The 14744-nt window shown below is 37.2% G+C and overlaps 1 protein-coding gene across 5 annotated transcripts in view; it reads left to right on the top strand.

Moving 5' to 3' along the window:
* SOBP (sine oculis binding protein homolog) overlaps positions 1 to 14744 on the top strand; it is a 164312-nt gene that overhangs the window by 3471 nt on the left and 146097 nt on the right. For all 5 annotated transcript variants that reach the window (XR_015132971.1, XM_086317477.1, XM_086317476.1 and 2 more), the window contains exons 2-3: positions 10154 to 10292; positions 12361 to 12546. Coding sequence is in view for 2 of the 5 variants with exons in the window: in XM_086317474.1 (XP_086173600.1) it covers positions 10154 to 10292; positions 12361 to 12546 (325 nt within the window). In the remaining 3 variants the exon portion in view is untranslated. The remainder of the gene's footprint in view (positions 1 to 10153; positions 10293 to 12360; positions 12547 to 14744) is intronic.

Genomic DNA, 14744 nt, shown 5'->3' with positions numbered 1-14744 from the left:
TTTGTGTGTGAAAAGTACATGACTTGGCATAGCTTGCCTTTAGTGTCCTCTAGTGAAAATATCTTCAAGTAGAAATGTTTGTCTCATTATGATCTTTACTATGTTTCATTATCTTTCCTTTCCCCCACTTCATCCTGGTTTTTCTTAATTAAAAAGACTTGTTACATTACCATACTTACAATCAGTCCGACTTGTTTAGTTAGTGACCAGTAGAGGGAATTTTAAACAATCAGATGGCAATTCAATTTATATTTTGAGTACTTTCGGTTTCTAAAGTGAATATTGTGATTGTATCTAATGTAATATGCCTTCAATATATTGTTAGCTCACATGAATCATAATAAGTGGCCCTTAGGAGGAAATTTGACATATGGAAGTGTTAATTTGTTTCAGGAGTTCATCCAGAACATAATATAGAAACTAGATGTAATATTGGATGTGTAAATGTACATATATGAGTAAGTGTAAATATAGTTGCACTTAAGGGTATGTATTTTATATGCAGAGATCTTGGTGAGCATGAACATGATTAGTGACTAGCAAACAGTAATACAGCTCAAAAAAGTCTAAGCTATGAGTAGAGATAATGAGTCAGATTTTCATCTTCTAAAACTCTTTGACAAAACCAATGTGATTAGATCATGCACTCTGCCCTGGAAACTTTCCTAAACAAACCAAAATTAACGCATTTACAATGTTTGGCTTCCTTATCAATTGCTCAGCTACAGGATAAGCTGTGTTAAATGTCTTAGGTTCTTTGCTGAAGAAGTTCTCTGTCTATAAATATTCTTAATAAGTAATTTGTACCTAAAATTATGCTTCAGTCCTAATGTTAGAGTCAGGCACATCTGTTAGAGTTTAGTAGTAAACCCACCATAAGATTTTCTAGTTTAGTTTCTGATGGTCCCCATTTGGCATTAAAAATGACCTGTGTTAATTGCATAGACAATAAAGCAAGTTGCAGAGTTGAGCTTGTGAGTGTGGTGATTTAAATAGCTTGTCATAAAATAAAACAGTGATATCAGAATGTGGATTGGAAAAGTCAGCATGTTTAAGGTTGAAACCAGCTCATTACTAAAACAGGTATATTTTAAGTTTTGCTCCTGAAACTCCATCCTGATGTCAGAAACAGTAAGTCTCAGGAACCTAGGAAGTGGGCTTGGGACCAGATCTCACTGTGGCATTCACAAATTATGTCAGACCTCCCTGGCTAAGAAGTGGTCTGGGGTGTGCTGTGCGGCAGGGCTGGGAACTTATGTCAGGTGGGACATGGCCCTTGCTCCTTGGGAGCTGGTATAGGATGTTCCCTAGCCCACTGGCCTTGTCCTCTGCGTTGCTCTCAGTTGTCCTGCTCAAGGCTCTAGTCTCAACCCATAAGAGAAGTTCCTGGGAGGGCAGAAAGAGCTATGAATCCTGCTCTGTTCAAACTTGGAGTTTTCTGAAGAGTCTCTTTCTCCATCTGTGAACCTGTGAGGATGATGTGTGGTAGAGCAAGACTCTCTAAGCCTTACTCAACTCACAGGTTCCAGAGAGGAGGAAATGGAAAGGAACCACTCCACTTCCTCCCGAATCTGAAATAAACATTTGAACTAGAAGAAAATGAGTCTGACAGACTCATTCCCTTCTGCGTTTCCTGCCTCTGTGCTTGCCAAGCACTGCTCTGAGAAGCCAAGCTCTACTCTCCTTGTGTGAAAGACAGACTCATAGAAACCAAGAGGTAACAGAGTTTTTAAAGGAAGTCAAAAAACAGGGCCTCAAAAAGGGCAAATATCAGTGAATACACACTACAAGTGACTGTTTGAAAATGGAGAGTTCAGGGAAATAGACTATCTTGCTAGGGTGACCAGACTTCTTATATCTTCTAAGGAAGTATTCTTTTTATTGAGTCTTTATACTTTTTCTTTTGAAAAAATTATTAGAAGTAGTAGAAGGTGGATCCTTTAAAAATCTCAGAAGTCTAAAACTTCCTTTTGTGGAATGGGAAGTCAGCCACATTTACACTCCTAAGCTGATAAGATTATTGAATATTTTCCTAAAAGAAAAGAGATATTCCAGGGTAGAATGGAAAAAAAAAAAAGCAACTTTGTTTTTGATGGTGCCAATTGAAACATGTAAACAGACATGAAAGCCTGAGGTGGGTGAAATTTGTTAAATGTATATTATCAAATCTGTAGACCGATGGGTGTTAATATCTCTTATATAACCAAACGTCTGTGGAACTCCTGCTTTAAGGCTAGTGGCTTTGGGATGGACAGGAAAACAATGTCACAAGTCTTGGGGATTTTGAAGCCAGTGCTGCAGCTGTGAATAGGACACAGCTGCCCACAGCTGCACACCTGCTATGCCCGCCAAAGTGTTAGCCCAAGGGCTGGCCTCCACGATTTCACACATTTGTTTGACCTTTTTAGGACATTTGATGTCCTGGCCACAGATTAAAACATGGGGTCATCATTGTCTACTCCATGTCACAACAAGACAGTGAAGCAACGTAGATTTTTACATGTGGAAACACACACATTTTGGTTTCATGTGATAATTATACAACCTTCCTATTGAGACTGTGTCAGCAAGAGAGCAAGACTTTCTCCTCAAGCCTGCTCCAGGTCGGAGCTGGACTTTAGTGTTCTGATGTATCCCCTGCCCTTAGAACCGTGTTATAATCCTTGGTCTTGGCTGAGAACAATGCTGCAAAGTGACCCAAATGGAGCTCAGTGACCTTCTTCAAAGGATTTCAGGCCAAGAATCTGTGTGTGGTTCAGGGACAAACAACAGGGTCAATGGGTGCAGTCTGCATACAGAGTATGAATCTGGCAGCTCTTCATGACATTCATGTGAATGATTCTCTAATGAGACGTCTGTGTCAGTGGCTTTTCCTTAAGCTGCCTTCTGATCCTGTGAAGTCATGAGCATGGAGGTAGTTTGTAGTCTGTAGACACTTCTTTTCCACTACCTAAATTTTACCTCCTTCTTGCTAAAACCTTTAAAATGAAACTGATCCATTAGATCTGTGTTAAGAGAGATGACTTCAAGTTGAACCAACTTGAATTCCCAACAGTCTGAGAGTGCTTGTTAACATTGGATGTTATATTTTTTTTTAAATTTCAGATCTAGGGGATAGATAGAGCTAGAAACTGATTTCTAATTAAGTTTAATTCCTACTTCCTACAGAAGAAGTTGCATCCCTTCTACGGCTTCCTCCCCCCAGCCCTTTGAGTTCAGTTCAGTTCAGTTGCTCAGTCATGTCCGACTCTTTGTGACCCCATGGACTGCAGCACGCCAGGCTTCCCTGTCCATCACCAACTCCTGGAGCTTACTCAAACTCACGTCCATCAAGTTGGTGATGCCATCCAACCATTTCATCCTCTGTCGTCCCCAACCCTTTAAAAATCTTAATTAGCAAGTCCAATGATGCTTAATAGAAATCTACTTTACTACTCAGTCAGAACACATGGAGGTGAAAAGGGAGATAAAATATTTTCCAGAAATAACCATCATTCTATTATTTATAACCTTAACTGGTAGAGATACTAGCATTTCTTTCCCCGCCTTGTAAATTGTTCAGGACTGGGGGTTTCCTTTTCCTTTGAAAGTATTTCTCATATGCTCCACTTTCTTCGATAATGTGTGTCAGAATGTTTTGAAGTTAAGTAATGTAACTGACAGATCCTTTTTACTGTCATTAAGACTATGAATATGACTGACATGGTTGTCTGTGAGAAGACTATGTGTTAATTTTTAATTAAAACTATTTTTTTATTTTTATAAAATAATCATAGGCATGACAGAAATAGCAGAATAAGCAATACAAATAGCAAAAAAAGAAAAACAAAGGCTATAATTTTCCCACCCAGACACAATTACTGTCAACATTTTGATGTATGTCTTTCCATGTTCTTCTTTATGTATGATACATTTTTAAAAAATGGTCTTATAATGTATTAGCCTTCCTTTTTGAATTTAATATAGTGTTAACAGTTTTTCATGGCAGTAAAAATTTATCCACAGAATATTTTAGTGGCAAAATAGTATTCCGTCTTAGTAATTTTATGACTAAGCTATATTTATTTAACCAAATTCTGATTGTGTATAGTTTATTTCTAAGAAAACAACACTGAACATGCATTGTTTTGCACATATATCCTTAGAATAGTTTATACCTAGAAATAAATAAAATTGCTGAATCAAAGGGTATGTAAATTCTTCAGCTTTTATTGCATACAGTCAAGTTACCTTTTCTAAAAAATGAATCAACTTGAATTCCTAATAGTTTGAGGATGTTCATTAACATTAGATGGTATAGTTTTTTAAACTTTCACACATTTTTTTTTTAGAATCATGTGTCCTGAATTTTGTTTCTATATTTACACATTAGAAAAATATGGAAAAATCATATTTCTATATTTACACATTCAAAAAAATATTTGTGGATGTATCCACATTTATTGATTAGCTCCTAAGTGCTGGGCATTGTGCTGGATGAGGCATAAAATGAAATAAAAAGTTTCTGCCCTCAGATAACTTACAGTGTGTTTGTGAGGGAGGATATATTTTACTAGCACTGGAAAGGGATATAGGACTTGGAGTGAAATGGAAATTATATTTGTGAGAAGAGGGAGAATGTGGCTTTCCCCTCATTTGAATGAATGATTGGGAGCTTTCCGAAAACTTTCTGCTTTCTTGGGTAGGATACCAAGTTGAAAACAAATCGACATTTGGTTATGCAAGGCCTGAGATGAAAGACATCAGTGACGTCCACCCTATATTTTAAAGTTGGATTGGTGTGTTCAAAATAAAATCATTAGTCCTCTTTGAAGACCTTGAAGTACTTTCATTTCAGAAGTATTTTGAGATTTTTGTAATTACTGTGATTTTCAAAATGACTTGAAGTCAAGTCTTTATTGTTTACCTGGTAAAATGTTCAATTAAAAACCATTTAGATTGAACTTTGACATGCATACAGTATTTCTAGTTGAGTAAGGAGAATGTCTAATGAATGTCCTGAGAATTAAATTCCAATAAAAGTAAATTTTGCCAGCGTAGAAAGAACTCAGAGGAATAAGGAAAAGTAAACTTTCCCATCTTTCTACTATTTATTATTTCCACCTTTTTTTTAATTCTAGGAAAAGATCATGCTTTCAGACTAAATGTTAGAATTTTCTTCTTTCTTTAGGAACCCTGGAGATGAGAGGGGGATCTGAAAGGGAGAGGAAGGGTATGGGGGTAAAGTATTAAAAGTGCAAAGCCATTAGAGTCAGATGTGATGTCAAAAAGTTGTCAAATGAGAAGATTAAATTTTAATTGTGAATTTAAGAACCACTATTCCAACAGTACAGATAATTAAGGAGAGTAGAGATCAATGACCAAATCAGAAAACAAGTTTACCAGAGGTAGATATGTCCTGGTTGGAAAGCTCTTTGTATGTGAAATTGACATCCTGTAATATGATTTCTTTGCAGTCCTTTGTTGGACCAAGGAAGTAGTTATTTTGGAGCTGCTGACACATTGGACTGAACAGAATTTATAGTAGAAAGAGTCCGGGCATAAGAATCAGAAGATCTATATTTTTGTTCTGACTTTACTAGGTGATCTCTCATGCCTGCCATTTACCTTCTGTATATTCCAGTTTTCTGTTGTAAAATGAGGATGTCACAGAGGTTCACCAAAAGTTTACTGTAGAAACCAAACACCTAACTTGCAGGGTTGTTGAAAGGAACAAGAGAGTTAAAGGATGTGGAAACACTGTCAAGTGCTATAAGAGTGTTAGACATTATCATTGTAATTATAGTGACCTATTTTCCAAACCCAAATTGGACCACATGGTATGAGAGAGGATTTTTGTGTCACTTCCAAGGGCGAGAGGCAGTCTGCAAAATGTGTTTTGGGTGCCAGAATATTGAAATTCTGGCACTTTTGGTGGTGTATGGGAACAATGATAAAATATTTGAGATAGTGGCTGTTCAGTGAAATTTATGGTGTGTGATCACTGTAATTATGATATTTCTTTGTGAAATGTATTTTGTTTCATGTGTAAGTAGTTCTTTGATTTCACAGAATCTTAGTGCTGGAAGGGTCTTTAAGAGACTGTACTTGAGTTTCCTGATGTAAGTCTCCATGAGAAATTCTGGGTAAAGATTTTGGGGGAAACCAACTTTACAATTTCTATCAGTACAGTAGCTTGACCTTTTATTTGAACATCCTTACCTCAAAAATCTGTCTGCACTTAACTCTTATCACCTCAATTTTCTGGTAGAAAAACTTGAAAACCCTTATGGACCATAAACATTAAATTCACTTCTCTTAGAATATGTTATGTTTCTAGGATGGTTACTGCAAAAATCCATTTCATTTCCTTTGATTTAGCACCATAACGAGCCCATATGATGTCTAGCATCAAATTCTAAGTTTTAATTCTAAATCAAATTAAAAATTATTTATTCCTTGGGGTTCTTCAGTTTCTTAGTATAGTATAGTATATAAGACAGAGGTAATACCTATTTCTTGTAAGTTATACTACAAGAAACTTTGGTGTTTGTTTTCTCTTTTATCTTGTTCCTTTTTTTATGAAAGGTTTCAGATTTGTGGCTCAAGTCTTTACAAACCTTTTGTTTTCTGATTTTGCAATCATATATCTAAACTGAAGGTGTTTCTTTTTATTTTCAGTGATAAGAAAGGAAATGCTTGGAGTTTATTTTCACTGACATTTTCAGTAACTCAAAAATCATGAAATAGATCACGTTCATATTGATTGTTCCATGAGGCCTCTGAGTTTTCAGCACAAACCATAAACTGAGTGATGCAGTTAAGGTGCCCAAATAATACAAATTGGGTATCAATAATCCAGTTGCAATTTCAGTTTTTACCCAAATGTTTGAAACTTCTGGATCCCATCCTTGGGATTGGTTCTGAAAGGCTGAAGGGATTTGCAGCTGGACTGAAACAAACAAATCTGTATCCTTGACTGGGAAGTTGCTCCATGAATGATGCATCTGTAGCTTTTGTGTCACTTCCGAGGTTAGACACAACCAGCGAGAGGCACCCAGGATATAATTGGCCTAGAAAATTAGATATGGTGGCCAGCAGTTATCTTGTTGGCTCATTTCTCTTAGAGATTCAGGCAGACAATATACATTACCAGTAGGATGGCTTGAACTTGGCTTTTAACACTGTTGGGAATTGTGGGGCTTTTGTTGTTGGTTTGTTTTTTAATGCAAGGTATAATCGTTATCCTTGAGGTTTCTGCTGCCAGACCCCTGTTGGAAGACCTCTGTTTGTGTACCTAGGACTGTCATTTTCCGTCAGGCACTCAGTTCAGTGCAAGAAATTGAGAGCTAGGGAAGACTGACACCTCATTCAATTAGGAATGTCTTTTGATTGAGTAGTGCAGTGTTTAGCTGAATCCTCCTCAGTGGTAGTCCAGAAGTTGCTGAGCTTATTATACATATCAATCATATCATCTTTGCACATTCATGAAAGGAATGTCTATTTAATGTGGACATGACCAGCCATCAGAGAGAATAAATGCCTCACTAAAGCTTGATATGGCTGACTGTTGGCCTTGTGGATGGTAACACTGAATCAATCTGTCTAGATTTTTAAAAAATTGCTTGTGCATTATACCATCACAGATTGACCCATTTGGAGCTCTGAGCTCAAGTGGGTACTAAAGCAAAAAGAAAAAAAGTCTAGCATCATGTAGGTGGATTGAAATGCCAGGGTTTTTTTTTTTTTTGTGGAGTAGTGTAATATCCTTTCTTTTTTATGCAACTCTGCTGAAATCTAAAGTGAAATTCAAAAGAACATGGAACTTGCATGTTGAGGCTGTGCGCTTGCTGGTTGAGCCTGGGTGCTTTGTTTCAGGTATAAATTATACATCCCAGAGTAATTCAGAAATGACAACTTCTAGGGAGAATGAGAAAAGATTCTTTGAGTCACAGAGTAGGTTAAAATATATAGTTTTTCTAACTCCATCTAGGGTGCTCAGGCTGTCTTGCCTGATAAAGATGCCTTAAAAAATTTAGATGCCTTAAAAAAATTAAGGTCCGTCTAGTCCAGGCTATGGTTTTTCCAGTGGTCACGTATAGATGTGAGAGTTGGACTATAAAGAAAGCTGAGCGCCGAAGAACTGATGCTTTTGAACTGTGGTGTTGGAGAAGACTCTTGAGAGTCCCTTGGACTGCAAGGAGATCCAACATGTCCATTCTGAAGGAGATCAGTCCTGGGTGTTCATTGGAAGGACTTATGTTGAAGCTGAAACTCCAATACTTTGGCCACCTGATGCAAAGAGCTGACTCATTGGAAAAGACCCTGATGCTGGGAGGGATTGAAGGCAGGAGGAAAAGGGGACGACAGAGGATGAGATGGTTGGATGGCATCACCGACTCAATGGACATGGGCTTGGATGGACTCCGGGAGTTGGTAATGGACAGGGAGGCCTGGCGTGCTGCAGTTCATGGGGTTGCAAAGAGTTGGACACAACTGAGCAACTGAACTGAACTGAAAAAAATCCATTCAGCAAGCATTTATTAAGCTCTTACCCTATGGTATAGGATTCTTCCTTCTATTAATTTTTCCAGTTTTATTGAGATATAATTGACAGAAAACATTGTATAAGTTTAAGGTGTACAATGTGTTGGTTTCATACATTTATATATTGTAAAATGACTACAACCACAATATTAGCTACCATCTCTATCCTGTAACATAGTTACCTTTTTTACAGTGAAAAGACGTAGAATCAACTCTCTCAGCAGCATTCAAGTGTATGATAGTGTCCTTAGCTACAATCACCGTAGTATGCACCATTCTGTACTATACCCTTTGACCAGTCTCCTCATTTCTGCCACCCCTCAGCCCCGGTAATCCCTTCTCTACTCTGCGTTTCTCAGATAGAAATACTTTAAGGCACCCACAAGAATTAAGACCTAGCATTTGTTAAGTTCATTAAAAATAGTCACCTGGTAGTATAAGCTTTAAATTTGTTCAACTATTATTTACCCATTATTTCCACAGCTTGACATCTATACTAACAACAATAATAATACCTTACATTTATAGAGTTGTCCCTCCAAATCCACAGGGGATTGGTTTCAGGGCATCCCACCTCCACACTGGAATACCAGATTCTTCAGTACTCAAGTCCCTTGTGTGAAATGCTGTAGCATTTTCATATAACCTATGCGCATCCCTACCATATACTTTAACTCATCTCTAGATTATTTATAATACCTAATATAAATGCTAGGTAAAGAGTTGTAAGTACAATATAAGTGCTATGTAAATAGTTGCCAGCATGACAAAGTCAAGTTTTGCTTTTTGGAAATTTCTGAAAATTTTTTCCTAAATATTTTCCACAGGGGTAACTTGAATCTGTGGATAAGGAACCTGCAGATACGGAGGGCTGATTGTATATTGATTTGTAGTTCATAAAGTGTTTTCGTGTGTTATCCAAAATCTGAGCTGACTAGTAACCTCAAAGTTATTAGGTGCTTTTATGTTATTTGTCAGAAGACAATCATAGTGACCTTTGATTTCATGGGGAAAGAATCCGTCGCTAATGGAATTCATAAAGGAAATTATGCTTTGATGTTTAAAGACTACTGTTACAAAAGGTAAAATTAAAAAGGAAAACCCCTGTAGCCTATTCATCTCCCTAGATGGTAGTGGTTGACAGTCAAGGAATTATTTCTTTGCTGAGATTTTGCTTTACCTGAGATCAGAGTCATGTTAAGAAACAAGGCAATTCTAATTTAAATTAATCTGAGCCACAAAATGCTCGATTGTTTTCAGTTTCAATGTCTCTCCTTAGCTGTTTTCGTACTTTTACCTTTCAATATTTTCATATTAGTTCAAGATACAGACTCTGCAGAAGGATATGCCAAAATATGACTTCCCATTCTTAAGCAAAACTGACAAATGCCTTTTTTCTTATTATCTTTAAATTGCAAATGTCTGAAGGCCTGTCATAATTGGATGTGTCATCCTGAGATTTAAATGCACGACAGTTTTCAAACGTGATTTGAAAAATGAACATGACTCTAATGAAGGAAGGGCGAGGCTGGCAGAACACAGGATGGTGCTAATAGAATTCGATGTATGCATTCTCTTTCAAATAGTTTCTGGTTATATACATAAGTAGCCTATGCTTTTCTTTCAGAACTTTGCAGAAAACACCATGAATGAACTCCTTGGCTGGTATGGCTATGATAAGGTTGAATTGAAAGATGGTGAAGATATTGAATTCAGGAGCTATCCTACAGATGGAGAGAGCCGGCAGCACATTTCTGTTCTCAAAGGTAATGACATTTAATGTCCCTTTGTTCATGCAAACAAGGATTAACTATCTCAACCTGCCAGAATTGAGTTGCTCTGGGACTCATTTTGTTGATTATGCCAATAGTTGATTTAAATGTACATCCCCAGGAGTGCTTTCCCATAAGCAGAATATAAGAGCACAACATAAAACAAAAACAGTCACAGCTTAATTTCCTTCCAGCAATGGGAGGGCTAGCTAGACAATGCTAGGGATCCTAAGCACTGCGGTCCTGCTCACAAAGGTAGAGAAAGGGACAGCGTTTGCTAACTTCTACTTTCCTAAACCCTTTGATACATCAATTGTTAAGGGCTGGTGCTTTCTGTTAAGTGAAATGTTAGGTTTAAAGTTTCAGACTGCAAGAGACAATCATGGTTAATTTGGTAATTTCTCTTCTTGCCCCCCAGTTTTAGGTGAGAATTCTAAAGGAAAGCCCTACTTCTAGTTTCTGTTTGAAGTTTTCACCTTATCCCCACAGCCTTGGATAGGGTAAGAAGAAAAGTAAGAGAGTAGTAGATGATTGGATCCTATATTATTCTTTAGGAATTATCATCGAAGCCTGGCTAGAGAGTAGAAATTAGAGGCTTGGCAGAGTTGAATTAACACTGATTCTCCCAGTGGGTAGCAATGCCAGATACCCCATGAGGGAAGCCTAGAACCCTTGGTGGGTGTTGCTCTGCATATTGAATTAACCTAAATATGGATTGAAGATTAGTTCATCAAAGAAAAGAAGAGGAATATGTGAAGAAGCTATCCATTTGGGGAACTTGAATAAAATGTGGGCTAAACTAATTGTGTGATATCATTGGCAATTTGATCTGTATTTTCATTGCATTCAAAATCTTTTGGCATATACTACCTGTTCATGCACTTTATTTCCAGTTTCTAAGATAGTGCTTTTCCTTCTTATATGCCAAGCAACGAAATGTAAATGAGCTGTCCTGCGGGCATGTGGAATTGAACGTACGTGACAAATTTTATGTTAAGCTTGCTATGAAATTGTACTTATCGTGTTACAGAGATAATATCAATTTCACTGTAAATGAAAAATGCAAGTCATGAGTTTATAGTCTATAAACTAATAGCTCATTTAATACTTGGTCTAGGTAATAATCTTTGCCTCTGGGGAACTTGGAGAGAATGCCATGATATGCTACTGAAGGGGAAAAGTTGTTTTCCATGGTTGAGTGTTTTATTTATTTTTTTAATGGTTCATATGTGAGGATAAAATTCACAAAGTTCGTATCATTATAAGTTTTCTTTATGATCATTTTTGTTAATTTGTAAAAATTATTTGATTTATTTTTGACTGTGCTGTATGTGTATTGCTGTGTGTGGGCCTTTCTCAAGTTGCGGCCAATACGTGGGCTCAATAGTTGTGGTTCCTGGGCTCTAGAGCACAGGCTCAATAGTTGTGGTGCATGGATTTAGTTGCTCCAAGGCATGTGGGATCTTCCTGGACTGTGGATCGAACCCGTGTCTCCTGCATTGGCAGGCGAATTCTTTACCACTGAGTTACAGGGAAGCCCCATTTTTGTTAATTTTAATGGCTATTAATGGGTTAATTTAATGAGTCTACCCTGTGAAATAACAGTCTGTGTTCTTTTTTCCTAATCATCAGCTTCATTCTCATTGGTTCTTTTGATTATATTACCACTCAACTTTATAATATATCAGGACCTGGTTACCATGGTAGGGGGACACTTTTTAAGCTTCTCCTTTGGTAGCCAGAGAGCGATGCCTGCCATATATCACTTTGTACATGTAAAAGGTTAATTGCCTCTCACTTTTCTATGGGCTTTTACAGTGCTAAAATTCATCACTACGATACAGTAGAGATATTAGCTATCATGGTGGAGCAAATTATGAAGGAGCCCATAAGAAATTTACGGTAACATAGCTGAGAAAGGTTCAGGATTAAGTTCTGGTAAAGTGTTTAAAGAATGGCAAGAAAAAATTTTTTATTCCATAGCCATTTTACTTGAGAAAATGTGGTTGTAAGGAAAGTAAGTCTTTTCATCATATTGAATGATTTTTTTTTTCTTTTACAGAAAATTCTTTGCCAAAACCCAAATTACCTGAGGACAGTGTTATCTCACCATACAATATAAGCACAGGCTATTCAGGGCTTGCCACAGGAAATGGACTCAGTGACTCACCTGCAGGGTCGAAGGATCATGGCAATGTGCCCATTATTGTACCTTTAATTCCGCCACCTTTCATAAAGCCGCCGGCAGGTAAGTCACTACTGGGGTTTCCAGTGATAATGATTTGCAGAAAATTGTTTGAACTGCCCTCTGATAATTATTAAATGCTTAAGTTTATTTTGGAAAAGACTGTTTTAGGGACATTGCAGCTAAGACATGTGAGTGTATGTATCATTTGAAGAGCATTACTTTAGTAAGCAAATACCCCCAATCTACTACTGCTTAGGCTGTTGACCTTCAACTGGCAATAAATTTTCCTACCCCTGGCTACAAAAAAAGTTACTTTCCTTCTTTGAAATCTATTTATAATTAAAAAGGATAAATTAATTTAAAAAGAAAGATATATACTGATTGGTCAACAAGAAAAAAAGGAACCATGGTTGAGCTCTTTGGTGTGGTGCAGTGAGGACCACGTCTCCCTGGCGCGTTTCCCAAAGGAAGGGGCGATTTATAAAGCGTGTGTGGCAGGCTTGTTCCCCAGCATGCCTTTCTTCTGAATCCACTTAAGAAACAACCCAGGTTACTCATCTCATACAGAGTTGTTTCTAATTCCTGGAAAGCTTTCTTTAAGAGCTTTTTGAAAAATGGAGATTCAAATTTTACTTGGATGAAAATGTAATCAGTTCTTGTATATTTCCAGAAAATTAGATGGCAGTGTATTAAGCTAGATGGCAATAGGCTGAACATGATGTTATATTGCAAGTTAGGTTACAGTTTTGTTCCACATGGAGAAAGAAGTTCAGTAATATTGTATCTGGCTTGTTGTAAAATGTTAGAATTTTGCTAGAATGCTTAATTGCTGTGCTGGTTATTTTTCTGTATGTTGAATTAAGCAATGATAAATAATGAATTTTGATAGCAGTACTTATAACTCACTAAAGGTAACGCTTGTATTTTTTTTTTTTGCGGGGAGAGAAGATAGGTGTTTGGTTATATTTCCATAAATGGTGAATATGTTTGTAAGATATAAATTACTGGGCTTACATTATAGATATATTTATACCATCTTCTAAGTGTTACTAACATTTTCCTTCATGGTATGGGCACATCCTCTTACTTGACCTATTACATTTTAGCAGCAAAAGTGTCCTTTCATACTGAGGTCCTCACATATGTCATGAAAATCCATTTACATATCAAAATCACTTGTGATTGTGTTTGTCTACTAAATACTAACATAATTTTTCTTTCATGTAATGTTTGTCTTTGTAATGCCACTGTTATTCTTTGGTTGATTGTTTTATGGTGCAGAGGGACCCAAATTTATCTGCTAAAGGGTCAAAGATATATTTTGCGTAGGACAACTGGAGAGAAAATTGACTAATTTTGTAAATGTAGGATTCTTTGTTTCGATGTATGTCCAGTGGCTTCAGTGTGTGGTGATGTTGAGGAGGATACCAGTAAAATAGCCTGACTAAGTGAAAAGAACACGGGTTTCAGGTTCAGATAGATTGGGTTTGAATCTAGACTTTGTCATTTACCGGGTCTGTGAGTGTAGAGAAGCTATGTAATTTCCACCTGTATAAAATGGGGGTCGCAGTTTCACCACCTGAGATAGTTGTGGCCCTGAGACGAGAAAATGTGTGTAAAGGACCAGCATAGTGCTTGCCGCATGGAAACCATTCGGTACATACCATGCCTCTTTTTCTTTTTTTTTTTTCAGACCTTATTCTGCCCTAGAGTTATCATGCACATAATTTGTGCATAAAAAGGTGTGCATCCAAATGCAAATTCCCCTCTAAGGTTTATTTGAGCAAAGCAAACAGCTCTAGAAATTAGCATAGCTGAGGCTAACATGAGTTTGGCATGCCAAAAAACCTGCCCTGGAGTTTCCTGCTGAGCCAGCCACGTGGAATTCAAGCACACAGCTCCTATTTAACTCTAATTCCACATCAGATCAGGAAATAAATATGCAAAGGATAGAGGCCAAAAATTGAGCCTTGGAAGTCTTAGATGTAAAAACTCTAAGGAATTAAAAGCCAGAGTAACTGAACACCAGTGGTTTTGTGCTGTCTTCCATGGAATTCTGGGACACTCATCTGTTGAAAACAGAATATAGGGGAGGACATGTTTAATTTTCTGTGTCTGCTCTAAACCTTGACCCAATCCTACTCCAGGGTTCCATATGACAAGACAAAGGTACACAAAGTTCTCTGCTTTCAAGGAGCTTACTCTATTATTCCCTAAGCAGAAACTTAGAGGAGAGATGAATTTTGACTTATGTTATC

This window comes from Bos grunniens, chromosome 9, assembly GCF_055505025.1.
Source record: "Bos grunniens cultivar Pamir isolate PY7600 chromosome 9, Bosgru_T2T1.0, whole genome shotgun sequence".
Lineage (NCBI taxonomy): Eukaryota > Metazoa > Chordata > Mammalia > Artiodactyla > Bovidae > Bos > Bos grunniens.
Note: the sequence above shows the minus strand (reverse complement) of the source record. Positions and strands in the feature narration are given on the sequence as shown.